At 54.0% G+C, this 25,891-nt stretch overlaps 11 protein-coding genes across 11 annotated transcripts; 6 read left to right on the forward strand and 5 right to left on the reverse strand.

The window, feature by feature from the left end:
• Window positions 1-79: 79 nt before the first annotated feature.
• On the forward strand, window positions 80-2,053 carry A1O7_05576 (uncharacterized protein; the record flags this gene model as incomplete). Its single annotated transcript, XM_007759584.1, has 1 exon — window positions 80-2,053. One exon carries the CDS (start codon window positions 80-82, stop codon window positions 2,051-2,053), a length of 1,974 nt encoding a protein of 657 aa, XP_007757774.1.
• A 412-nt stretch (window positions 2,054-2,465) lies between these two features.
• Window positions 2,466-3,065, forward strand: A1O7_05577 (uncharacterized protein; the record flags this gene model as incomplete). Its single annotated transcript, XM_007759585.1, has 3 exons — window positions 2,466-2,573; window positions 2,673-3,014; window positions 3,036-3,065. The coding sequence occupies 3 exons, from the start codon at window positions 2,466-2,468 to the stop codon at window positions 3,063-3,065; spliced, it is 480 nt and encodes a 159-aa protein (XP_007757775.1).
• Window positions 3,066-4,260: 1,195 nt separating this feature from the next.
• Window positions 4,261-4,563, forward strand: A1O7_05578 (uncharacterized protein; the record flags this gene model as incomplete). The annotated part of the gene is made up of 2 exons (XM_007759586.1): window positions 4,261-4,419; window positions 4,474-4,563. Coding segments are annotated over 2 exons (249 nt in total), but the record flags the coding sequence as incomplete, so codon positions are not given.
• A 1,687-nt stretch (window positions 4,564-6,250) lies between these two features.
• On the reverse strand, window positions 6,251-8,233 carry A1O7_05579 (alcohol dehydrogenase; the record flags this gene model as incomplete). Its single annotated transcript, XM_007759587.1, has 2 exons — window positions 6,251-7,465; window positions 8,186-8,233. 2 exons carry the CDS (start codon window positions 8,231-8,233, stop codon window positions 6,251-6,253), a joined length of 1,263 nt encoding a protein of 420 aa, XP_007757777.1.
• Window positions 8,234-9,792: 1,559 nt separating this feature from the next.
• On the reverse strand, window positions 9,793-10,266 carry A1O7_05580 (mitochondrial import inner membrane translocase subunit tim16; the record flags this gene model as incomplete). The annotated part of the gene is made up of 2 exons (XM_007759588.1): window positions 9,793-10,212; window positions 10,264-10,266. The coding sequence occupies 2 exons, from the start codon at window positions 10,264-10,266 to the stop codon at window positions 9,793-9,795; spliced, it is 423 nt and encodes a 140-aa protein (XP_007757778.1).
• Window positions 10,267-10,871: 605 nt separating this feature from the next.
• A1O7_05581 (uncharacterized protein) lies at window positions 10,872-12,623 on the forward strand (the record flags this gene model as incomplete). Its single annotated transcript, XM_007759589.1, has 1 exon — window positions 10,872-12,623. The coding sequence occupies one exon, from the start codon at window positions 10,872-10,874 to the stop codon at window positions 12,621-12,623; it is 1,752 nt and encodes a 583-aa protein (XP_007757779.1).
• A 929-nt stretch (window positions 12,624-13,552) lies between these two features.
• Window positions 13,553-14,240, forward strand: A1O7_05582 (uncharacterized protein; the record flags this gene model as incomplete). Its single annotated transcript, XM_007759590.1, has 4 exons — window positions 13,553-13,583; window positions 13,785-13,840; window positions 13,936-14,007; window positions 14,142-14,240. The coding sequence occupies 4 exons, from the start codon at window positions 13,553-13,555 to the stop codon at window positions 14,238-14,240; spliced, it is 258 nt and encodes an 85-aa protein (XP_007757780.1).
• Window positions 14,241-14,929: 689 nt separating this feature from the next.
• On the reverse strand, window positions 14,930-16,671 carry A1O7_05583 (triacylglycerol lipase; the record flags this gene model as incomplete). Its single annotated transcript, XM_007759591.1, has 2 exons — window positions 14,930-15,358; window positions 15,400-16,671. 2 exons carry the CDS (start codon window positions 16,669-16,671, stop codon window positions 14,930-14,932), a joined length of 1,701 nt encoding a protein of 566 aa, XP_007757781.1.
• A 436-nt stretch (window positions 16,672-17,107) lies between these two features.
• Window positions 17,108-19,486, forward strand: A1O7_05584 (uncharacterized protein; the record flags this gene model as incomplete). The annotated part of the gene is made up of 1 exon (XM_007759592.1): window positions 17,108-19,486. The coding sequence occupies one exon, from the start codon at window positions 17,108-17,110 to the stop codon at window positions 19,484-19,486; it is 2,379 nt and encodes a 792-aa protein (XP_007757782.1).
• An 872-nt stretch (window positions 19,487-20,358) lies between these two features.
• Window positions 20,359-21,976, reverse strand: A1O7_05585 (uncharacterized protein; the record flags this gene model as incomplete). The annotated part of the gene is made up of 2 exons (XM_007759593.1): window positions 20,359-21,570; window positions 21,623-21,976. The coding sequence occupies 2 exons, from the start codon at window positions 21,974-21,976 to the stop codon at window positions 20,359-20,361; spliced, it is 1,566 nt and encodes a 521-aa protein (XP_007757783.1).
• A 483-nt stretch (window positions 21,977-22,459) lies between these two features.
• On the reverse strand, window positions 22,460-24,370 carry A1O7_05586 (uncharacterized protein; the record flags this gene model as incomplete). Its single annotated transcript, XM_007759594.1, has 3 exons — window positions 22,460-23,946; window positions 23,997-24,293; window positions 24,343-24,370. 3 exons carry the CDS (start codon window positions 24,368-24,370, stop codon window positions 22,460-22,462), a joined length of 1,812 nt encoding a protein of 603 aa, XP_007757784.1.
• Window positions 24,371-25,891: the final 1,521 nt, after the last annotated feature.

Below are 25,891 nucleotides of genomic sequence, written 5' to 3' on the forward strand. Positions count from 1 at the left end.
TGATAATGTTATTTTGGGCGTCATCTGGTTGTTAATCGCTTTGCAATGATGTTGAGCGAGCCACTGCGAAATCAGTGTAATGTGGCTGTACTCGAGCACGTCCAAACGCTCTGTCAGGTCCAAACCCCCCTCCCCCGGTCCTCGTTCCAAGACCCCGTCCTCGAATCTCGATCCACGTCCAACGTCGCCGAGTTCGGCCCTCGCTGAAGTTCTTCGAAAGAATCCATTCCGACCAGGCTCGAAGGAGTGTTTCACACCGCAGAAGGAAGACGAAGACCCCTCAGTTGCCCTGAACAAGGACCTCCAGGTCCTTGCTGATTTCTTTCCAGACGTCAAGGTCGAAGTCCTCCGCGAACTACTTCTCCGGTTCGATGGCGATAGCAGACTGCCAATATGCATAGAACAACTGTACAAGTACAAGGCGGGATGGGCTAAGGGCCGTATGAACGTACCACCTAGGGGTCTGGACGAACCGATCTCAGCAGAAGAACAGTTCAGGGCGAAGGACTATGTCGATGCCGTGAAATGGATCGCGGGCCTCGAATTCGGCGCTTTGAGCAGGAATGCCGTGGACGCCGTGCTTGCTGAGGTCAACTTCTCCTATGCGAATGCGAGGCCGACGCTACAGGGCCTTGCTGGTAGATCGTGGAAATTCGCCCTTGCAAACTTCCTCAAGAAGAGACGGTCGCCAAGCGAAGTTCCAGCGGTGTTGTTGGACAGATCGAAGGCGGGGCCCGAATGGCCGAGACTGATCACTACAGGCAATGATGAGCTCGACCAGGAGCTGTCACAACTCTTCAGTGTCCCGGCTCAATCCCCTCGAAAACCCAGAGACCAGAAGGTGTCCGACTTCGAAGTGGCCCAAGCACTCAACCTGAAGGAGGCGGAGGAAGCCGGTGCCCTCTTCGAATGCCGGGTCTGCTATAACGATGTCACCTTCGAGGATGCCTCGGTCTGTACTCGATCTAATCATGTCATCTGCCTGGACTGCATCCGGCGAACGCTCAATGAAGCTCTTTTCGGACAGGGCTGGGCAAAGTCGATCGACATCGAGCACGGGACGCTGAAATGCCTAGCGGACGATGATTGTGACGGCCACGTCCCGCACCATCTGGTCCAACGCTCTCTCAGTCTCCGCGACCCAAAGGCCAGCGGCGAGACATGGAACCGCTTTGAGGACAGACTTGCCGAACATAATCTGGAGCGTTCTGCTCTCTCCCTTGTCCGCTGCCCATTTTGCCCATACGCCGAAGCCGAACAGACCTACGACACCGGCGCCGCAGCGGCTATACAATGGCGCATACGGAAACCCGTCACGGGAATCCACACCATCATTGTCATCCTACTTCTCGAGCTACTTCCTGCGACTATACTCTTCCTCCTGCCTTTCTTCCTCCTCTTTCCCACCTATTTCACCACTCTGTTCTATACAGCGCTCGCCAATCTCGCGCTTAAAGCCCGGACAACCCGTTTCGTCTGCCAAAACCCATCATGTTTACGAAAATCCTGCCTCAAATGCCAAAAAGCATGGCACGACCCACACGTCTGTCATGAACCGTTGATTGTCTCCCTGCGCACAACCGTCGAAGCAGCTCGTACTGCTGCGGTCAAACGCATTTGCCCGCGCTGTGGCACAGCTTTCGTGAAATCGAGTGGCTGCAATAAATTAACTTGCGTGTGCGGCTACTCTATGTGCTATCTATGTCGGAAGAATATTGGAAAAGCGGGTAATAACACTGAGGGAGGCGAAGGCTACAGACACTTCTGCGAACATTTTCGGCCTATGCCCGGCCAGCGGTGCACAGAATGTGACAAGTGCGATCTGTACAGGGCGGAAGACGAAGACATGATGGTCAAGAAGGCTGGTGAGGAGGCTGAGAGGCGGTGGAGGGAGAAAGAAGGCATGATTGGTGTCAGGGGGTTGGAGGATGCCATTGGCGATGTAGTGGGGGAGGATGCCTGGTGGAAGAAGTTTCAGGAGGGAAGGTGGACGGTCCAAGGCGTAGTTGATTGGGCTGTCGAAAAAGGCGTTGTTGTTGACGTGGAGAGATGACGGGCTCCTAAGTTCGAGCAGATTCACGAAGCAAGAAAAATACTTCTGCGAGTAGGCCGGCGTCGTGGGCGTAATCTTGGTTGCTGCTGGGAAGATACCCTTCATGCCTTTCTTCAGAGTCACATTTCTTCGCTTGAATGAAGACGCCTACTGGGCTACGGTATGATCAGGCGCGCTGTACATAAACACCTGCAGTCGGACCTGTGTGAGTCGACTTCGCTCCTTCATGGTGCAGCACTGGCACCATTGGCAGCACTTGCCCCGTCTCTGTTTTGTGATGTCGCACCTACTTTGAAGACCGAAGGCCAAGTCGTGATCCGACTGCCTGCTAGATGGATGGCTCAATTCTCTCCACCTTTCAAGGCAACCTCTGTTTTCCACACCAAGTCGTAGCCCGGAAGCATTCGTAATCATGGCTGGCGTCCATCCCAACGCATACCTTGATCTTCTCAAGTCAGGGGACTACTCGGATTTCTCCATCACCTGCCGGGGGGCAAACTTCAGAGTCCATAGGGCGGTTGTCTGTTCTGGGTCAACGATGCTACGAGCTGCCTGTAACGGTGGCTTTGAGGCGGGTTATAGCACAGAAACATGGAGGTGAAGCTGATTTGTGCGTTAGGAAACCGCTTCACGAAAGATCGACCTCTCAGAAGATGATCCTGAGACCGTCAGTCGGGTCGTCCTCTTCATGTACACAGGCGATTACAACGAAAGACAAATCCCCGCCTTCCTCCTTCCTGACCAAGTCGAGTATCTGTCAGCTACAACCCAGGCCGCAGCAGACGAGAAGGCGGCCGCTTCAAGCAGCACTCCCGACGGCCCGACAGTCTTTGAAGTACTGAAGACAAATGCTCTTGTCTACAAGTGCGCCGACATGCTCGGGGTCGAGGATCTGAAGGTGCTAGCTGCAGAAAGATTCATGGCAGACGCACGTACAGTGTTCTCAGAGGAAGGTTTTGCGGTAAGTGTGCTGTCTTTGCAGACTATCTCATGGCCCCGACGAAACCAATAACTCGGTTTGCATCTGCCACCGTTTCCTCTTGGACGAAATGTTCCTGACAGCTTCGTCCTCTAAGTGAATTCGAGGATCTAGCTATGTGGAACGGCCTCCATTCCTGTAGCCCTTTGGGCCCTGTTCTTGTTCGCTGAGCTCTTTCGCTAATGTGAACTCTGCGACAATGGCAGGAGCCGCTTCGGATCATGTATGAATCTACCCACACAGACGATCAACACCTGCGCATCCCCGTCACAACACTTTGCGTCAGGAACCACGACCTGCTCTCTGCCAAACGCGAGACCGTCAAAGTGCTTGAAGACCATGAGCGTAGCATCTGGAAAGTCTACATGCCTTTGCTGCTCGACGGTTTTGGTGGGGACTACGAGGATCGCATCAGAAAAGAGACCGTAAGGCAGGTCAATATTGAACTCGATCTGAACTGCTCTTGCCTTTACAGGCCGACCAGGGTTGGAATCGCACCTGACAAGTCAATATGTGGATATTGCGCTCGGGCACAGTGTCGGGGAACCAAGGCCAACGTCGGCCGAGAAAATCTTCAACGAGGTAGCAACCTTTGCGGGACTGAACGGACAACGATGATCAACGGTGGCAATATCTCCTAGAACCCTGCTTAGTACTTCATCTATGGCTAAACTTGCAAGACCCGGCCCGGAAAAGATGGCCATGGGGGAGGTTGCCACGGAGATTCTGCAACACAGAATTGCGAGTTGTGTTGTTCAATCAGCGAGCAGATCAATATCGGTATGAAGGCGGAAGACAAGAGTTCAATTGAATGAATTAGGTGAAGGACCCAGAACTATTAGACGAGGCTATCTTTCCAGACGTGTGGTGGCGCATGTCTTCCTGAAAAGCACATGGGCAGCCTGGTATTATGAGGGTCTTCAGGTACTCCGTGCTTTTTTACCTCTGGGCGTCCCGCTTGTGTGCTGTTGTGGTGTTGAGTACATAAAACAGGTCGTTTAGTGGAACGAGAACGAAATATGTTAAGTCCTCCTGCCCTTCGTGACAATTGTGAGTGGTAAAGTACTGACTTCCGAGCAGCGACGTTCAGGCATTCACCACCTTTCGCCGTGCACTTCACTGCCAGCCCTTCCCTAGCACCTTGATCCTTTCGCATTTTGGCAGCTTCTCTTCCACCCCCTCTACAACCTGTCCTAGTTCATCTCAATTCTTCAAGACATCTGGCGACATGGCCGAAGTGACCGCTAGTGCGTACCTCCACTTTCTGAGAGAAAGTATCTTATCCGACTTCAAGATCACCTGCAAGGATGCTGAGTTCAAAGTTCATCGCCTTGCCATTTCCGGTGCGTCCCCGATGTTACGTGCTGCGTGCAATGGAGCTTTTGAGGTAAGTCGGTGTCAGGAGCACTATTTACGTAGAAATCACGGTGAGTTCTCACAGGAAGCAACATCCGGCAAGATTGAATTCCCAGATGACGATCCAGTGATCCTAGCCCGTGTCATCGACTTCATGTGCACAAGCAACTACGATCCTGGAAGAAGGACTCAGCGAAGCCTTCCACGGCGGGATCAGGGAACATGGACTTATATGATGCACAGGGCATTGGAAATCTATTGTCCCTTGACGATGTCTCGGGGAGGATGTTCTGTGGTGAGGGCATCAGAATTGGGATCTATTGTAGCAGGATGAATTGTCATGGTGCAGATTATGACAGCCGCAGATGTTGAAACGACTCTAATACGGTCAAGAGCAATACAAAGTAGTAGGCAGAAACTGTGGTCGTCAGTGAAACAAGGCTTCTCTCGCGCAGAGATCACGGAGACCTTAGAATTGGACATGTGAGCTGTCGGAAAGCAATACAAGCTACCGTATGCGGAGCCCGAGCCAGTACCCGCCATACCCAGTCGAGGACGAAGAGGGTCTCAAGCCAAACGATGCAAAACCAGACAAGTTGATGCTGTATCGAGACCAAAGGCATGACTGCCCTTCAAAAACCATTGCCTTTTACGAACCGAGCTCCACTGTCTTTCTTTTTTCACGATTCCGGCCCCATGGGCACTGACAAACACCGAGACCATAGAGAGAAGGCACCGTGAATGATCCAAGCACGTACCACCCCTCAATTCCTTCCCGGTTGTATAAGCCAATTTCTCAGGAGAGGGCCATTGATGATGCGCGTAGCAGAGATCAGATCCGAGGAGGAACACCAATAGCAGTAACATCACCCTTTCCCAGGCCGATATCAGGTAAGTGTGTCTGGGACGAATCCAGCAGCCAGTAACAGTCTTACCGTTCCCAAGTGGGAGGATCGGATATTATATCATGGATCTGGTCGTATCTCCTCGGGTGGGTCAACAGAATCATTCTGGACGGACGTGCGCACGTACGCCTGGATATCTAGCCCAAGAATATCGTCTCGCTCCACGCATAAGGGGTACTTGCATAGTTCAGAATCCCATGGCGTCAACTCCGCTCATATGTACCGAGCTCTTGAGTGGCGTCGAAAATGGGAGACTCTGCCTCTACCTCATTTGATGGACTTCTCGGAACCATATGCTTCAAGACAAAAGCCGTTCTTGCACATTGGGAGTATGGTTCGTTGGCTGACGTTTTGCGAATCGTCCGCCCGATTTCTGGATTCTGAGGACTTGTGCAGAGGCAGGGCATCGATCGACGTTGGGAGTTGCACCCTATAGGTTATGCGAGTAGGGTGGACTCTCCTCCTACCTCGGACTCCCGGCGTGGGCCACGCCTGCGATATCTCCAAGATGGCGGAGGCCTCCGCTGCAAGAAATGCAAAGGCGTGAGTTAACATCGTGGTCGTGCGTGGATGTGAAGAGCAGTTGTCATCTCCCCCAAAAATGGGCCGGCAACGTCTTGGTTGGTATCGCTGTGCGCTTGTGATCGGAGAGGACTTGATTCGCTGATCTTGAAGTCCTCAGACCTCGAATTGTGTGGAGGTATGCCGCAACAACGGAAGCGAAAAAGCAAGACAATGCGACAGACCTTCTCGTTTGCTTCCTGGGAGTTGTCTGTACGATCTGAGATATGCCGGATTCTAGTTTGGCCTGCTGTAACAGTGTCGTCGTAACCGTCGTGTTTTGTCGCTGATAATGTTAACTTGGGCAAGCAAAGCCGGTAGCGGCACTATGAAGTAAACAAACGTATTCTACTTCATGGTATGCAGATATCCATGACTTGGCAACGATATTCCGGATCACAAAGGAGGGACATCTGCCGCGACTCCATCATCATCTGCCTCGGACGGTGGCGTGAGCATTGCTGTATCGGGCGCAGGCTTGACTCCCGCATCCCCCACGACAGAATTCGACTTTTTCTGGTTGACAAAGCCGGGGTCAGGTGAAGCCCAGGCATAATCGACCCATTGATCACCAATGATCTCCCGTATGCCTGTGGCAAGTTCGCGAATGGTTTGCCGACGTGCGAGGGACCATTCATGGTCGCTGACCGCCTCAGAGGGAGTAATTGTGCCTGGCTCGACATCAAGGTCATCGGCCAGTCCGTCGAGAACGCTTCGCCAAACTCGCAAGGTCTCGTCGAGCTCTTCGATTTTGCTCACACCCATTACACTGACGCCGAGCTTTTCTCGCGGGAGGTTGAGGGCGTGGCCATATGTATCAGCCTCATTCAGGGGACTGCCCAGAGTTCCCACTTTGGCACCTTCACGGAGCCAATTTTCCAGAGCGAATCTCACGGCGACAACCTCGAGCTTTTCGCCCTTCGCCTCGGCCCACTTTGCAGCATTGCTGCACACTTCTCGCAGGCCGTCTGGTGCAGGATGCCAGTTGCCCATTGCACCCAGAGGAGGGCCGGTGGACCTTAGTAGACCCATGCCCAAAGGACTAGCATTTGTGACGACGTCGACACCTGCGGTAACGAGTCGCTGCAAACCCTCAGAGAGGAGTCGGGTGTTCTGGAGGGTGAAGTTCGCATACGACTGGACGATATCAAGCGGTTCTCCTGTCTCTCGCAAGATCATCTCGGCCAGCTCGCAGAGCACGGGCACGGGGTAACCCGAGATCCCCACATATTTGAGAGTTCCTGCTTCGTCTCGTATGCGCCGTAGCTCGCGGATAGCGCCCAAGACTTCCTCGGGGGAGACGAACTCGCAATCGTGGCAGTAGACCACGTCCAGGTAATTGGTCCTGAGCCGCTTGCAACTCCGTTGCACGCTCTGCCGGATCCATGCGGGAGAGTAGTCGAAGACGTCACCGGATATCCGGCCGACCTTTGTCAGGATGAAATAGTGCTCCCGGGGATAACGTCTGCGAACAAGGTCGGTGTCAAGGGCTGTCCCAAGTATCTCTTCGGCGGGCCCGTAGTATGGCGACGTGTCAAAAGCATGGACTCCATGGGCGAGGGCCTTCTGAACAAGTGCTGTCGGGCCCAGTGCGTATGGGTCTACATTGTACTAAAGATCAATGTTAACCATCGAGTCAATGAGGGAGAAGAGGCGGATCTTGCCTGATAGTTGAAAGTGGCAGTCCCGAAAACCAGAGGGGGGAGGGAGGCAGAGAGTGGTGATCCTGAGGTGGACATGGCTTATCAGTTTGAAGGCAAGCAGATGCTGGGGAGTTTTCTTCGAGAGAAGCAATGGCGGAGCGGCGCGAGGTGAAGTATTAATTACATTGTGTATTGGCGGTCCAGAAGAGATGGAGCCATGGTTCTGGGTGGTGACGGGAACTCTCTCCCTTGATGACAGGAACCGACCGCGACACGTCTGGTAGCTCTGCGGGAGATGGCGAATTTTTGGTGGGGCTGGCCAAAGCACGTAATGGGCTGGTTTCCGTCCGATGTCAAGACTAGAAAAGGGACTAGGAAGAACAAGGAGAAGAACCCCGTGGTCCGTGGCCTAGATTCTTTCGTGCTGAGCCCGCGTTGCTGGTGAGCCTCGAAGACATCTGCACCATCCGGGCTCCGCAAACGGAAAGCACGAGTGAAACGCACTCAAAGCGTAGCGTTGCATAGATACGGGGAGCCCCTGCAGCAAGAGGATCCTCGCTAAAGCGCGCAACGCGACCAAAAGATAATGCAGCCCGCCAGCCTGGATTCCGATGGCGAAGCACAATCGAGCAAAACGCCACTCCGATCCATGACGCTTTTATATTGGCTTCTGGCATCTGATATCTACTGTAGGCGCAGACTCGCGTGGGAGAATCTCATCCCACACTTGATTCATGTTTGCTGATGTCCCAGCTTGGCTCACCTAACCCTCACTTCCCGCCTGGAAGATCATCTAAAGTGAGCTCGGTGTGATAAACCAGTATGTGAATCTCTAGGAAATTAGGAGCTTTGGTTTTGTCAATCGTCATAGCTGGAGTTCTTCTCTTTGTTCTTCCAACGCTCTGCAATCTATCTATAATCGGATTCCGGGTGTAAAAGTGAAAGACAATTTCAATGGATGATAGAACATCTTTAAGAACCATCTGCGTGGGAAGAAAACAGTGAGTAATAGAAGCGTGGCTACGAAAACAGCCTCTATCATTGCCTTGGCTGTTGCGTGCAATGACACCGCTCGTCGGATCTCTGCTCTTCACAGGTATAATCCTCCCGTCGACTCAAGATTTAAGCCATGATGGCCTTGACAACAAGCCGCACAGTCCTCCACGTCCGGCCATACTTACTCTGCTGTTGTCAAACATCAGCGCTTCCCCACAACCGTACTATGACCTGCTCATTGCCTTCGTAAGGATGATGTCCCTGCCTCTTTCCGGCCGTCGATGCTCGTCCTTACATGCCAGGCTCTCCAAACTCGGCAACGGTCCCCAGCGGCCAATTGCTAGCGCAGTCCACGTTCTGGTGAGGATGACTCGAGCCATCATTTGCAGGCGGTCTTCCTGCGAAGCGCATCTCGTCCAAGCTCGCTTCCTGCTGCGTCAGCAGGCGGCCGAGCCATCTGCGACGTCGGATGTCGCATGGTCGGAGAGAACCTAGCAGTCCAAATATTTCCAACGGGTCGTATAAGGCAAATACTCGACCAAGTGACCGCAAACACGGCGTCAAGTGGGTATCCTTCAAGACTTAGGCTCTGGGGACAGATTGGCGCCGACGAGGAGTGCGACGAATTCCGCAGGCCGACTGAACGCTCATAGGCGAGGCAGTCGCCCATCACAGCGAAAGCAGACGTGGTGTAAGTGATGCCTGCCTACGAAGCAGTCATCCACTGAGCGGGTGTTGCAACCTTGCTTAGAAGGGGAAGAGTTTGGAATGGAAGAAGTAAGTTTCCATTTCGGCTTGTGCGGCATCCGCGGCGTACCCGTGGTAGTCAGTCACTTCCCATCCTTGCTTCCTGCGCAGCTGTAGGATCTCGCACCGAGCTCATCCGAGTCGTGATCTTATGGGATCTATGTGTCGACGGAGTCCCGGTAATTTGAGTTGAGAGTCGCTCGTCAGGATGTCCTGCAGCTTGCGTGCAATGCTGGGTTTGCAGGGCCAATACTCCATGTCAAATCAAGCTGATCGGCCCTCATTTTCTCTCTAGAAAATGGCCTTGTTCCAATGTAGTCAAAACATGCATGTAAAGTGTCCAAGTCCGCCCGCTTGCTGAAGCAGCCCCATCTCTTGTGCCGCTACCTGCTATTGTACAGTCCACCATGCAGTAAACCCCGATCCGCGCCATTCGCTATGCATGAAGATTAAAGTTCTAGGATGAAGAGAAGGGTGTTAAGCGGTCGATGCAGACCCCGGTGCCTTCCCGTCTTGTCATCGCCCTTTCCGGCACCGTCAGCGACAAGGAGATCAAGTTTTGTATAGTTTGGGTCTCCAACCTTCTTTGATTTCCTTCTCCATCTGCGCTTTCCGCTCGGCGTTGCGGACTTCCATCTCTATTCGCTCTCTTGCACGAAGAATCTTGCTTTGCAGGTAGAATGATCCGCCACCGCCCTTTTTGGGCTCGTTAAGGTCGTATAACTTCTTGAACCGCTCCATAACGCTTTCCATATTCGTGATGCCGCCTTGAGGAGGCTTGACATTGAGAATCTTGCATGCTTCGTCGAGGGTCATGCCAGAGGCCGCAGCAGTATTTACAGCGCCAGGATCGTTCTTCGCCGCAGCCCGCGCAAATTGTGATGACGCCTGGGCCTGCTTGTATGCCTCTGCAAACGCTCTTCCGAAAACACGGCCGCCTGTAAGGACGATCTGGGCAATGATTCGATGCGCCTGGAAGCGTCAGTCTCGCGATGAGGGCGGATCTGAGAAGTGAGGGCATACCATTTGTTACTGTCGGCCAGGGTAACGCAGTCGACACGGCCGATGACAGCAAGGTAGTCGATGGCGAATTGTCCAGACGCAATGCTATGTGAAAGCTGCGGGAAATCTTTTGCTTTCTGTCTCCAACGCGGCGGATCCTCGCCTAAACTGGGCTAGGATCCGTACATCACGTGTGACAGACTTCTGCATGCCGCGGCAGCGCGCGGGTGATTTGCATGCATTGGTCACAGACCGAACAGTTGGATCAGCCACCCATCAGCATGATGGCGTGCATGGCTTTGGCTGCCTGCGGCGCGCACATGCTTTTCCTACCGGCATTGTCTCGACACCTCACTGTTCAATTCAGTCTCCCTGGAGAAATATGTGAAGCATTCAGGATAAGTTGACCATACCGCTCAACTCCGGTGTCCACAGCAAGGCCACCAGAGATCAGGTCATCATCAACTGAGTGGTTCCGTACTCCGCACCACGGCCTCACTCACGTTTGGTCACGCTCAATGACCAAGACCTCTCCGGTGTATGGCAGCGTTTGGTGAGACTACATCCCTTTCCGCTGGCAGTCACCCAGTTGTACTTATGGTTTTCCAGACACGCCCTGGATCACATCAATGTCCAGACCGTCCTCGTTTGTATCGCCCTCCGACCCCTCGTCCCAACCGGGTTGGGACACAAACCCACCGACATATGCTGCCTTCTCTCCGACATCCACGTCCGGCTACTCTGCCACGTCGAAGCAACGCTCCACGATAATAGTCCATAAGAAGTCGCCATTACTGGTAGCGACCCCGCCTCAGATCACCCGAGCGTTAGCACACTCGCATCCCTTCTTACTGCCCTTGAATAAACTGGCCGGCCTGTTGTCATGGAGTACGCCGGATCCATGGGAATCATACCTGATGGTCGCTGTGTTCTGGGGCTTGACGTTATACGGTAGCGAAATCATTCGCTTCGCCAGTCCCGTCATAGTTGTGGCAGGTCTCATCCTCGGCATGTACTCAAGACGGTACTCGCCCCTCTCTTCGACAACCAAGACGGGAGAGAAGCATGCTGCGAAAGGTCACAAGAGGGATGCCTCAGAGTCCCAGTCTCACCACAAGACCCTGGACGATATAGTAGATACGTTGCAGGAATTGACCACTCGGTGTAATATCCTGTTGGATCCGTTCCTCAACCTCACCGACTTTCTCTCAACTCAAACGACACCCACTGCCGCAACCACTCGACCTGCGTTGACCACACTCTTCATTCGTGTACTTCTAGTTACGCCTTTTTGGATAATATTGACTCTTCCACCTTTCTATATCTTGACTCCTCGAAGAGTCATTCTGGCTGTTGGCACGATAGCATTGACATGGCATTCCAAGCCGGCTCGGGTGTCTCGGGTTATCCTCTGGCGCTCTGTTTTTATGCGGAAAGCTGCTGTGTTTGTGACCGGACTGGAGTTTGATACTTCGCCTAGTGCCAAGACCGACTCTTCGAACCGTCTGACTAACGAACCCGGGTCCAAGCCCCAGGGCGCTCTCGCCACGGAGGCTGCCAAGAAGAAGAGGCCGGATACTTCGGGTGTCCGTTTCACGTTCATACTCTATGAAAACCAGCGAAGATGGCTAGGTCTTGGGTGGACTACCTCTTTGTTTGCCTATGAGCGTGGCCCCTGGACCGACGAACACCTCAACCCAGCGCCATCCAAAGAAGAATTCGAACTTCCGGTAGTGGAGGGTGGACTGTCACGATGGAGGTGGATCGACACGGATTGGAGGATAGAACACGGAGTCATTAAAGCGCACAAGCGGGTGGCAAGTGACGCGAAAACAACTGCCAGCAAAGACAAAGCTGATGATGGTGGCGGCTGGATTTATTACGACAACAAATGGGATGACGGGAGTAGGGAAGATGGCTGGGGCAAGTATACCAGGAGGCGGAAGTGGTACAGAGATGCCGAACTTGTCGAAGCTGCGCCAAGTGTGGAGGACACTCCCAGCGGTTCCCCTGCACGACCTTCTTCCGACACTGAAGAGGGAAGGGTGAAGAAAGCAAAGGATTTTGCCAAAAATTTGGCAGACTCACAAGCCACCATCATAGCCGGCGCACCGCCTGGCGAACGGTCGTCTGAAACTGATCCAAAAGCCGAGGATGCCAGTAGCACCACAAAGTCTGCGGTGTCGAAGAAATCTGGCGGTTGGTTCTCCCGAAGAGACCGGAGTGACAGTAAAAGCTCCAGCGGAAGGAACACCGGCCATTTTAGCACGAGATCTGATCACAGTCGGGATGGACCAGAGGACGACCTTCATGACAAGTGGCGAGATGCTCAAGGGCACCGGTTCAATGTGCAGGAGGATGTTGCTATGAGCCTTGGCTAGATACAATTACATTCATTACGGCCTTGGCGGCGTATTCCCCTCAACGGTACCAGGGTACCTATCTATGCCGAGGAAAACTGCTATGTCAATGAGACACAGGCAATCAATTGTTCGAGTTACGCCTGGCAACCCGTTACCTATCTCAACAGCCAGACAGTAGTATCTGTCCATGAATAAGCACTGCCGTAAGGACATTCCGGCTGTCTCGTGGTCGATTATCTAGAAGCAAATGTCGCATAGATAGCTGTTGCGGCCGTCCGTTTCGCGAAGTCAGAAACTCGCTCTGGCATATAAATCTGCAGAACCATACCACGACAGCCTCATATTCTCGTCACCATCAAGCGCTTAGCTCTATTTCAGGCATGACATGGTTCACGGCAGACTGTCCACACTCAAATGGTGGTGGTGGTCAACGGTGATTCCTCAAGTGAGGTATCCAATCCGGACTACGTCATCTGTAGCAGAATGTCCTTCAACGCGTACGGAGACGGAGTACTCGTATGGTGATCCTTTTTGGTCGCGGCTACCTTCTGGTACTCCTCAACCACAAGGTGTCGAGTGATTGGCTTGATCCCTCTCGAAATGAATGACCGGGGTCTCTGGATCAGCCACCTGTGGCCGTGAATCTGGACCCTGTCATACACCAGACGGTGCCAGTGTGTGGCACTGAGGGGTCGACACCGCCCACATTGACGTCAGCCACATTATCCCTCTGGATCACAGTCCTCGAGTGGCACAAGACGCGACATGTTCCAAGGTTATGCAGTCCATGTAAAACAGGTAAGAGGTAAGGTATATAGTATCCCTTGTGCGCGGCGTAGCTCCATCTTCACATCCATAAGCCCCAACAATCTACAGGACTGTAGCTTAAACCACGTCCGCAACAAGCTCATTGCCAACCAAGTACCCAGCTCAACCAGAACGACAACATGTCCCAGGAACAACAGAAGAAACAAGGCGGTATGTTGTCGACCCTTGGTTCCACCTCTTTCCCACGACATTGCCCCAAGCACAAAGTGAATATGTATACCTACGCAGGGCGAATGCGCGTTCACCCGCCCCTCTCCTTGCCAGTCACAGACAGCCAACCCAGCCCAGCCCAGCCCAATCCTTTCCATTACCCAATACCACAACCGAAAGCAAGCTGATCTCACACGCCAGGCGGCGTCCTAGGCGGCGTGACCGACACCGTGGGAAACACCGTCACGGGCCTGACTGTACGTACGCCACCTCTCTACTCACATCGCAACCCAGCGATATATATTACCACCATCGGCGACATGTGTCTGACCTAACCTCCACCAACCTGCAGGATACCGTCGGCAACACCGTCTCCGGCGTGGGCGAGGGCCTCGGCAAGACCGCCCAGGGCGCGACCAAGGGCGTAAGTAATTTGTTGATCCCTTCTTTCCTTCGTTGGGTGCGCGTGGTCGCACACCACGACCCCAGACTGCAGTCCGCAGAGTGAAGTATAGCATAGCATAGTGCTAATGTGTGGGGGGTCTTTGATTGTTCTAGCTTGGCGATACGACCAAGGCTGTGGGCGACAACGTCAAGTCCGGCACGGATTACATTGGGGGGAAGAAGCAGACGGCTGATAATCCGTTGGGGTTGTAGCTCGGATGCCTTGTCACTGGACGAGAACGTCTGAGAAGAGGCGCGTGAGGTTGGAAATGACCATCTATCGACCGTCTATGTAGGCTGTCCGTGCTCGCATGCACAAGTGTAAGGATACCAGAACATCAATGGTATGCAGAATTGATTGCTCGACTAAGGATTGGAGAAGCAGGATGTCTGTAAGGAATCTAGCCATTCCCCATGGCGTATGCTATGTTCCGTGGTTTCACGCTTGCCTACAACGAATGGAGATTGTATCTCCACAGGTAGTCTTGTCCGATGCTCCTCGCTGACCTATACATGTTCAATGCACCCAATAGCAGCGCCAACCGACCAATGACCCATGCCGACCTAGCCCAAACGCGTGGTTGCAAACAATGTTGAAACGCCGCAAGCACCAATGCTATAATGAGGTTTCACCTGGCTTCCCTTCTGCTTACAACTCAGGGGCATGTTCATCCTCATAACCATCTAGGCAAATCAACCCGAAGAAGACCGGGTTTTTACATTTCCGCCGCCTCCTCCCATGGTCGGTCGTGCTGGTTGGCGACGGCTGCACACTGCTAGCACTCGCAGTCGGCGCCCCAGTGATCATGTCGGTATCCGTACTCGGAGCAGCGCTGCTGTGATGATGATGCTCTTCATCCTTACAGCCCCAGAAAAGCCCTGGTGTCTCGCATCTGTGCTTCTTATGCGGCGCTGCCGTTCTCGTTGAACTGTGACTGGAGGACGTTGGGCTTGGAGATGCTGTATGCGTCGTTGTATATGTAGAAGTAGGATCTCGGCATCCCCACCAGCCTGGATGACCACAGCTCCTTGGACTCGAGCCGGATGTCGAGTGTGTATGTGTAAGAGAAGCAGGGACCGAAGTCGTAGGCGGAGTTGATGTCGGCGCAAATGTAGTCGTAGTAACCGTCACGTTGACTCGTTCTTTGCACCCAAACCAGCCTGGCGTGGCGCAACTCGTGGTCGTATATGTGGTGGTGATCACAGGGATTGAACTGCTCGTTGTGGGGTTGTCGTCGAGGCATCCCCACCATCCAGGCGTCTTGCATGTACTCGTCCGTGTGTAGGTACTCGAACTGGTCGTCGTTGTTCTCGTGCTCGTGGTTGAATCGCTCCCGTTACTGTCGAAGAACTTCCAGTTGAAGCAATCCACGCACTCATCGTCCGGTTCACAGGATGGCACATTCTTGTACATCTTGATAACGTTGTCAATGACATTATGGATCTTGTGATTGCCGATGCCCACCCGCCAACCGTAGTCGTTCACAGTGTCGTACACGCATTGCTTCCCTGTATGGCAAGCTGATTCCATGGCGTAGCCACCTAAGGTACAGGTTGCGGTGGCGCCATTGCATGTGCCCATGAAAACAGGGTCAGCGGTGTTGCCAAAGTGGTATGCGCCAGTGTACTTCGTGCGCGGCTTGTGAGGATCGGATGACGGAGGTGCGGGTAACCCTAGGCGTTTTGAAGCGAGGTCGTCGCCAGGAGCCTCGAATGTTACTGTCGGAAGGCCGAATGTTTGGCCTAGTAGGGCCGTGACGGCGCCACCAAGGGAATGACCTGCTAGCCAGACATTGGAATTTGGGTAGAGTTCTGTGACGTTGGTGTATAAATCGATTGCTGCACGGTAATAGCGGTTCTCCTGCCTCAGGGCTTGCACCACGCAGGTCCGGTTGCAGGTGTATGTGCTGGTCTGGCAGTCACAGACTTGGTGCCAGAAGTAGGAGCCGCCTTGGCCGCAACAGCAGGAGAAGAAAAGATTATCGTTCATTTTGTCCTTCGTGGTTGTCCCATCGCCGTCGAACACTGCAGGGGACGTTCCCTTCAGACTGATAACCACTGTTTCGTTGCCTTCGTTTGCGAAGATGTGGCCTCGTAGGCCGTCGCCTTCCCAACCAAAAGGGGTAGACCGATTGTACCCTTGTTTGGCATCTTCCCAGTCCCCCTCCCCTGGCCCTGGATTGTATGCGTTAGCAGCCATGATGGCCAGATTTATAATTGTATCCTTGTCAGAGATGTTGGGCCCCTTCACTTCATCTAGCGTCCATTGTGAGACGGCGAGGACGGCAGGCTTCCCAGTCCGTCGAGCATGCTGCAGGTACTGTTCTACACTCGCAGGTTTTCGGTCGACTAGCCTTTCGATCTGTTCCGAGTGTGAACGAAGCATAAAGTGAGGTGGCGGCTCCAGAGAGTGGGAGAGGCTATCATCGTGGTCCTGGGTGACGAAGACGGGAGCTTGAGGGTGGAAGTCGTAGCGCTTGTGCAGGTCTGGGTCTTGATATATGCCTCGATGGAAGATATGTCTCAACGTAAAGTCGTCGGTGTTTGGCTGTTTCGGTTGAGGCGCTGGATACCACGGATCGATGGCTGCGGGGAGTTTGGCTGCAGCAACCGTAGGGGCAAGGGCGAGGAAGGATAGCAGCATCCCAGCAGACACCCGACTGTGCGAAGTGCACCTTTGATCTCTCGGTTTTCGTGTCTTCATGCTGTCGCCTGCTCGTTGTGTGAGAAGAAGCAGGTCTGGTGGAAGCCAGGAATGACTGTTGACTGAAACGGGCCCGAGGGTCTCGTGGCCACTCATCCCATTGATTGGAGTCGCTGACGTCGACTGCGGAGGGCAACAGCGAGCACCCCTGCCATGCACGCCATGCACCCTCGACGCCATGGCACATGCGCTTTGGTCTCGTTTCACTCGTCAACAGAGCAACATCACGCATGCGGACATCTTACGGATCACTCAGTTTGGGCTCAGGCGCGGCAGACATGCCTCTGAGCCTCATGACATTCTAATGACTTGCCGCTGAAAGCCTTGAAACGGCTGACAGCTGTTGATTCTCCTCTCTGCAACTCACCTGCGCAGCATGTCAAGAAACGTGTCTACCGGCTCGCTGAGGGCGAGACCATCTGCGCTCTCCACAAAGTCATTTACGCGCTATGAGCCCTCTCTCACTTCTCCTACCTCCACTAGCAGAAGCAGAGCCAGCACCATCCAGTCTGTTACTGACGTGAAGTCGCCCAAGAAAGTGGACGGCTCGCCAGAAGACGTTTTTGACAAGTCTATTGCCGAGGACAACGAACCACCCTCTCCCGATCTGGACAGGTCCAACAGCCTTCCGGACCGCTTCGATGAACTGCCCATAGAGCTGGCAAGCCTCTGCGACCGATTTGTCGAATCCCTCAGCGCCAAAGTTTACAATGAGCCGCCAGCCATCGATCAGCTGGCCGAGTTGTTCCAGGAGTTTTATGCAAGAGCATCTGGCGCAGTCTCCATTCATATTGCGACCTTGAGGTCTCGCCTTAACAGAGGCACTTCTCCTGCGCCCTCGAACGCCAGTTCGCGAACGCGAGCTGCACCGAGCAGATCCTCACCTGATTCACTAGGCTCAGGCGCAGGTCGTGGTGGCGCACAACAAATGCTTACAGCATCTGAAGTGACCGAACGGCGGAAACAGAGGAAGCTCCTCGAATATAAGAGAATTGTTCTCGAAGAAGCCGTGGAAAAGAGAGTATGTGAGAAGGTCTATGAGAAGATATGGAGACACAAAAGCACCCTGGACGAAGTCAGGGACGAAAAGCTAAGATCCAAAACAGCCGCATTGACACTTGTTGGCATCGGCCTGAAAGATCTGGGTATCGAATTGAGTGAGGACAGCGGAACATCGGCCGAAGATGTACAAGCGTCTCTTGCCCCTGCACGGGAGAGTCTGGCCAAGATGAACGACGAATGGTATCCCCTAGGCAAGCTACAGCACCTCACAACTGCCCACAAAGCCGTGGTTGACACCCTATCGTCAATTCATTCCTCCTCATCTTCGGCCGACGAGATCCTGCCCACTTTAATTTATACCCTGATTACATCCCCGATCGAAGGCATCAATGTTATCAGCAATCTACAGTTCATCCAAAGGTTCCGGGCCGCCACGAGGGTTGACGGTGAAGCTGCCTACTGCCTGACCAACCTGGAAGCTGCAATCACTTTCCTGGAGGATGTCGACTTGGCAAGTCTGCGCGCGGACGAGAGGCCAGAAGGCCCCACGAAAGCATCAGCACAATCCGAAGTAGACCAAGATCCGGAGAAAATGGAAGTCTTTCCTCCACTACCTGGGACGGCGCCAGCACCGTCGACCCCCACAACGGCCACCTCAACCTCGAACGTTACAGGCACAGCAGAATTAAGTCCAGCTGCATCAATCATCAAAGACCTACCGGGAAAGCCTACGAAGACACCTCCTACGAGACACCAACGCACCTTGTCCGATCTACTGCAACCAATAACCAATGCCAACGAAGCTGTTCGGTCCACGGCCGAGGAAGGCTTCAAGAACATCTCCAACACCCTCGACAACAGCCTGAAGTTTTTCCTAGGCAAACTTAAGGAAAGAGGGAACGAAGGTGCCAACACTGAAGTCGTTGTCCCAAAGACCCTTGACGAGGCAAGGCAACTCGTCAGTCGACCACTGACGCCAGATGAAGACGACCACGCGCTCAGCGAATCGAGTTCAATGCACGACGGGCAAACAAGCCCCGTGCCTTCCAACTTGACAAAGACCGAAGAGAAGCTGTTAGGTCTGCTAGGTGGGCGCAAAGCCGCCATGCGCGAACGAAGCGTCGATAGCATCAAGAGTAACGCCAGCGCTAGCGGGAGGAGGGCGGGATCCCTTGCCGCTACCACGAATTCGCCTCCCAATGGACCTTCTGTGCCGGGCAACGCAGCTTCTGCACAGAAGCCCGCTTCAGCAGCCGTGCCAGCAGCGAGCAACAATCCACTCGAGACGGTCAAGAACTTCGGCAATAGCCTGAACCCCATGGGTTCCCTAGGATCCGCCTTTGGTAGTGCATTCGGCCGCTTTGGCGCTCGACCATCAACTTCACCTCCATCGGTATCATCAGTGCCAGCACCAGCCCCACCAACCATTGTGGTGGATAAAGACAGCAAGAACATGCCCTCAAGAGTAACAGGTGAGGAGGACAAACCCCCGACGACGGCAACGAACGAAGTGCCCTTCAAGACACCAAACAAAGCTGAACTCGCAGCCATCCGCGCCGCCCCTCCGGTCCCACGATTTCTCCTCCTAGGTGACGCGAGCGAGCTCAGGTTAGGTGAAGTGCAGGATCTGCTGGACGATTACCAGCGTCTAGCGAGGGTGCTGGGCAAACTCGTGCAGAGGGCCCAGAACGAAGAGGCAGAAGGGGAAGCCGAATTAGACGAAGGTGACAAGGAGGACCTGGAAGTACCATAAGGATAGGCAGGAGCGTACTAGAAAAGAAGACCCCGGATATACCAAAACGGTGGGTAGGAAGGAGTCTGGAAAAGAAAGCGCTAACCCCCAGCCCAGCTGTTTTGATAGATCATGGATTTACGTCGAACGTAGGTAAGAAGGAGTACAGTACAGTACGATAAAAGTGATACAGTAGACGGCTCGGGAGCTTGAGAGCTCGCAATTACAACAACACGTGTTTCGAACCAAATCCAACAACAAGGAAGGAGTACAGCACCATAAAATGTGATAGATAGACAGCCCGAGAGCTCGCAGTTGCTAAAGCTATGTTTGAACCAAGTACTGTACAGTAAGAGAAGCCTCGAGCCTCGAGCCGTAGCGTGGGTGTTTTGGGTATGTACAACTCGCACTGCCGCCGGCCGGACGCCATCTCCCATGTACACTGTACGGACAGCGATATACACATTACTGTACAATCATCCCTGGAGAGCTGGAAGCATCATCTGTCAGATCATGCGCCTGGTACACTGATAGGGAGCACCAAGTGGTAGGGTAGAAGGAATGTTCGACGAAGGCTACATCCCCAGGGCACCTGCCCAGTGCTTGAACTCTCATTATGTCCACGAAGCAATGGAGAGCGAAGGAGGGCATGCTCCCTTCTCTGGACAGCCTCTGAAGCTGCCAAGGCCCTCCTCGCCGGTTCTCATCTCCGAGACACTTCTATTTTGTACATTGGTCTTGTCGTAACTCATGATCTTCGTCCAATTATTCATTGCGTCGTAGTAATCCTCGCGGGATTTTGAAAAGCACCACTTCTATCAAGATCGCATATTCACGAATACTTGTGCAAACCATGCGTCTTTCTGCAGGCGGGCTCACTTCGCAGGGCGGGCTCATTTCGCAGGGCTCTTGCCTCTGACCAACTCGGTGCCTCCTTTCTTCAAGCCGGCCAGCTCCTCTTCGACGTCCCCTTTCTTCACGCGGACCTGCTGTTCCCTCTTCTTCACCTCCATTTCGAACTTTAATGCAACCTTCCGCCGTTGGACTCTTATGTCCATCAAGTCGACGATGTCTTCGCGGATTTTCTCGAGGAACCATTCCGCTGTCTGTTCCCTCTCTGTGTCGCCGAGCGATTTGAACAGCGTGGCTTGATCCTCGGGCCGCATCTTCGTCAGATTCGTGAGTTTGGCGGGAAGGGTTAAGGGTTGGCCGTTGCTATCCATGACGGGTGACGGATTGGGGAGGCGCGGATCTGTGGGAAATGGGATGCTGTCAAGCTCGGCTATGGTTTTATTGCTGAGCTCTTCCGGGTCGAAGTCTAGATCACGGGCGGGAGGTGGTGGACGTTTGGTGCCCGGTCGTGGAGACTCAGATACAGGCGGCTGTGGAACCGGTTGATCCTCCTCGGACGAGGATTCGTGGTAAGAAGAGACTTTGGATGAGAACGCTGGTGCTTGCACCTGCGGTGGACGTGGCTGAGGAGCATGGAGTTGCTGTTGCGGCGTCCCGGATCGTTCGATGCCAGCTGTTGATTCTTGTGACTTGTGCACGTGGAAACGATCACGCGCAAGCTGTGGACGAAGAAGGGGCTGCGCAGTGGTCATCTGGTTTACGTCGCTTAGCGACTTTCTGTGTCTGGGCAGAGGCTGGCCTGCTGCTTCTTCGGCCTTCACGGGCTTCGTCAGAGCTTCTGAGCGAGGCTTTACAGCAGTCGAGTGGTCGGGAACCACCCTTGTCCGTGAAGGAGTGTTTTCAATGAGGAACGTCCCTTCATCCATACCACAGTCGTGTTCCGACCCGTCATCGTAGTCATCCTCGGCAGGGCGCACCGCGTATAGATTGTGTTTAAAGCGCGTGCCGTATTTTGGGGCCATACCATGACGTTCCATTTCGGCGTCGACTTCATCCATCCAGCCTCCGGGTTGTCCGATCCCCTGTTTATCTTCTGCTGCCATCTCTCGCTGGATGGTAGGAAAAGAAGGAATGGGCGGGCCAGCACTGCCCAGACGTGGACTGTTCCGACCCTGGCCGTAGGAGAAAGGAAATTGTACATCGGTCACGCTCATTGAGTCATCATAGTGTATGCTCTGAGTATCGTCAAACGCCTCGAGGATAGTTAGTTTGTTACCCGCTATCGAGACAACCACGAAGACTGACACTGGGCCGCGAATCCATCCCTGAGATACGCTCGGTAAATATGGTATATGGAGGTGCAGCTGGACGCTGGACAGCATTGGACTGCGTAACTTGGGCGAGCTTCGACTTGGGCCGCATATCAGGGACGTCGATCTTCAACTTGGCCGCTTCTTCTCGGCTGAGTGGTTCATTACTCTCTTTGTTGCGGCTCGCGGATTGGGCCTTGCGGCGGGAATCATCCTGACGCTGCAGAGCTCGTTCACGGCTCGGGTTAGGCTGGGGCGTCAAAGGTCGCTTGTCTGGTCGTGTTGGCTGAACCGCGGATGTACGACTGTTGACGAATTGCTGCATGGTAGTACTCTCATTGAGAGGCATGATGAGCAGCAAATGAAATGGAAGACAGCATGAGCCAGGTTTAACTGCAAATATGTACTCGTACGTGGAGCGTGAGGAGGAAAGACCTGATATGCGCCATTCCCGAGTGAGAAAGAAGTGAAAGTGGCGAAAGATTCATGAAAATCAAGCGCGTGAGAAACGCGTGGGCACGTGCCTAGCTTTCCGAGTCTGCGAACCGCGAAGACGATCTGGCAAGGCTGCCATCCAAACTCTCCCATCACATATTTCCCAGACAAGTAGTGGTAGTTGTCCTGGCTCGCCGTGCTCTTCACTTTACCCTGCACGTAGAAAGCAACATGTTCTGCCAAACATCGTCACAGTGTTGCAACAGTTCCTGGTTCGGCATGGTATTTTGCGATGGACCAGCGGTCACTAAAAGATTGTACTAGCTCAACCGCTCCCAAAACGGTACTACAAGTAGCTTGCTCTTATCATCTGGACAAGAGCTCCGCCACCGATCCCTCAGGAGGCCCCAGAGGATGAGCCTGGCCCGGAAGCAGACGCTGCCCCGGAGCCCGGGGCTCGCCCAGAGCTCGAACTCGACCTTGTAGGTCTCTTTCTCCCACCCCGTGGGTTCTCACCGTCCACGCCATCCACGCCATCCTCGCCAAAAGCATCGTGATGGGCCCTTCTCTTGGGGCGCCTCCAAGGTGTCATTGTATGAGCTCTCTTCCAAAGAACCTCGTCGTCACTACTTCCTAACTCCTCGTCTTTCTTCGCAGGATCGGCCGCATCACCTCCCGGTCCTGCCCAAGGCCGATGCGCGCTTGCCAGGAAGCCGTTATACTGCTCATTGGCTAGTGGATCAACATCGGCATTGGGGTCCCAAATGGGTAGACCATCAGGTGGCAGGGCCTCGGGAGACGGCGTGCCCTTAGCATACTGTGCGAGCGACCCGTTGATACCAGTGAGGGACCAAGCAAAGACCGCCACGTCGCGGATTGCGGCCATGAAGCCAGACGCTTCTTCCGTTGCCCCTGGTGAAGTGGATGGTGGAGCGACAGCAGTCTCGTACGCGGAAGGGGGCATGACTGGCTCGGGCGCCCAAGGAGAGGCAAAAAGTCCATTCGCATAGTAGGGTGCCTCTGTTGCCCCAAGTGTGTGAGGGATGAGTGGCCTGGCACGGCGAAGAATGACAACAAGCCCGTCGGAAGAACAAGAGACGACGGCTTCAATCTCCAATCTTGGATCTTCCGGTGGAGTTCCTGATGACGATGACCGATGAGTAGCCGGTCGGTCGAAGATTGTATCAACAGCATTGGCTTCAAGCTCTGCGCTCTGATCCGAGTTTGACCGTCCCAGGGGGAGGTTGTTTTCTACGAGAAGCGCAAGGTTTTGGTCAGTCTGTGGTCGAGCGCCTTCTTGCACATCGGACGGCCTGGAAGACTGAGGTTCGGCCGTCGGCCCCAGATTCACTCCTGAGGACTGTCTTGTAGCGGGAGGAGTCGATGCATCAAAAAGACGTGCGCCGTCTTCGGCCTGTCGTGGAGTGGAAGCGTCCGTCATCGAGACACTGGACCTGGCTTCCAGCGAAACACCTCCATCTTCGTCCTCGTCCTCATCACCCACGGACTCAGCATGAGTCCTGTTGTCGTCCCGCAAGGGGTTCCGATACCAAAATCTCAAGTAGGCGATAGAGTCATTAGCTTTCGCACTCTCAATGGCTTTGACGGCATCCCGAAGGCAGTTCTGCTCGATGCAGTAATAGAAACTCTTCCCGATGATGTCGGCTGGCTCCAGACCCAGGATGGTGGCGAGGCTGTCAGTGGCAAACATGATGGTCGAGGTGCGTGAAAACCGATTGAGAAAGAGTGCCGCTCTCGGTTCTGGAGAATGAATCTCGGGTTCCTGATAGAATTTGTTGGACAGGTACTGCAGCATATGATATCTGGGGTCACGAGGCGAAGACGAAAAGATGCGCCGGACACCAGCTCCGTCTAGTGCCCTCTCTGTGTTCAGTCAGGATGGCAGCCCTTCAGACAGCAGAATCTCGACTTACGCCTCGCCTTGGGCCCTCGACGGTAGATAGCCGTGGTGGCCACGAGGACGTCATAGACTACTGTGAACGAGCATTCACACCCGACCCAACGGCCGTCCTTGTGCTTGATACGGGCATAGCTCATGACAGCAGCCTTGTCCAGACTGATGCCACGGCCCTGTATTGCCCGTGCAAAGGGGATCTCATCGGGGTGAAAATACTCCCAACATGATTTGCCTGTCACCTCGTGGGGAAGATAGCCGAGGATGTCCTCGACCGAGTCAGAGCAGTATCTGATACTAGCATCCTGCGATAAATCTGACAACTTGTTAGCATTGCAATGGCAGGTCCCAGCTACGACGCTCACCATGAATAGTAATGAAGACGGTCTCCATGTCGACGAGACTGGAGTAAGGCACAAAGGCGAAAAGCCCATGCGCACCGAGCAGCCCTAAAAGACGCTGGCCTCTTGTTCAGAACATGGAGGGGAACGGGCTTTTATGTTCCTCAAGCGGCATATGTGGATTTTGGGACAAGCTGGATCTGCGGTGAAGGAAGCCGCTCGACAGAGCTGCGTCAGGTGGGAGACGTGATGCAGGACTTCGACCAAAACGGGAAGGATTAGTTGACTGGGGAGCTCCTGGTTCGGCGCGAATGCTGTGCGGCTAGGGACCCTATGTAAGTATGACTTGGCCTGAGCATGGGTAGACAAGGACCTGGTCTCTGCAAGGTTAAGGCGCAAGGCTGGGGTGCGACAAGGGCGACTAGACTCGTGAGGCTAGTGTGACCATATCTTTGAGGCGATGGCAGGGCTATTTGATAGACACCGTCCAAGCACCAGCGCAGCCTTTCTGTTCAGCTCCTGGCTAGACGGGCTGGTATATGCCGTTCGAAAGTAGTCGACAGTGCTGAAGATTCTTGATGACTGGCGACGGAAGGAATCAGGAATCAGGAATCAGGAGTGGGATGTCTACACAGTGCGAGATACTGAATTCATCAGATTTGTTCTTCAAAATTTGGATGGAAGAGAGCAACGCTGCCATGAATTGCCACTCACTGCGTTTCCGGGACCGACGCCATTGGAACAACCGGCGACGCTAGGCGTTATGGCGGACCAATCACCTGGTTCTGGGTCTCATGGTGGCCTGGTCCCTGTAGGTCGATGATGGAGAAGATGAGCGTCGGCAACGTCGGCCAAACGGGTACGGAGTAATTAGGTGACGGAGAGTTCGACCAGTTCGATGGATCCTGGCGGCGAACGGTTGAAAAGCCATGCAGCCACATGTGGGGGCTGGTAGAGGCACCAAGGACTGTGGAGTGCGGCCTCTGCACGAGCTGCGTCTTACGTCAAACCTTCGTGTTTCCAACGCCCGGTTCTTTCCTCCCTCACGATCCTTTTCACGGGTATGGGGATGAGGGTCGTGGGGCTTCGCGTTGAGGATCCAGGTGTTTGGCGTATATACACATGGCGGCTCTACTAGGCGTGGATCCCCTCCACCAGAGCTCACTCAAGGACAGAGTACTAAGACAATGACTGGCATAGTGCAGCTGCTCTTCCTCCTCCTGCTTTTATGTACGACCTGACCCGTCACGCATCACAGACGAGCAGAGGTAGCGGACAAGACGGGAAACGCGGAGAGTCTCGCATCACAGAGCAGCAGACTATAATGCGCCCCGTAGAGGTCCGTTGTACTGTACATGCGTCTAACTACGGGCGGAAGACGCTCCCACACTGGCTGCCGCTGTGCTCAAGCCACAGGTCACCGCCAGCGCCAGGCGATCGCTGAGTGCCAGGTTCGCTTCTCGTCTATTCGCATGCAACGCGAGCTACTATGCCGAATTGGTGGGTGCCAGCTTCCCTCACCGGAAAAAGATCGTCCGAACACTGTGACATCCGAAACAGAATTACGAGGTAC

Source organism: Cladophialophora yegresii (genome assembly GCF_000585515.1).
Source record: "Cladophialophora yegresii CBS 114405 chromosome Unknown aczIN-supercont1.4, whole genome shotgun sequence".
In the NCBI taxonomy this organism is placed as follows: domain Eukaryota; kingdom Fungi; phylum Ascomycota; class Eurotiomycetes; order Chaetothyriales; family Herpotrichiellaceae; genus Cladophialophora; species Cladophialophora yegresii.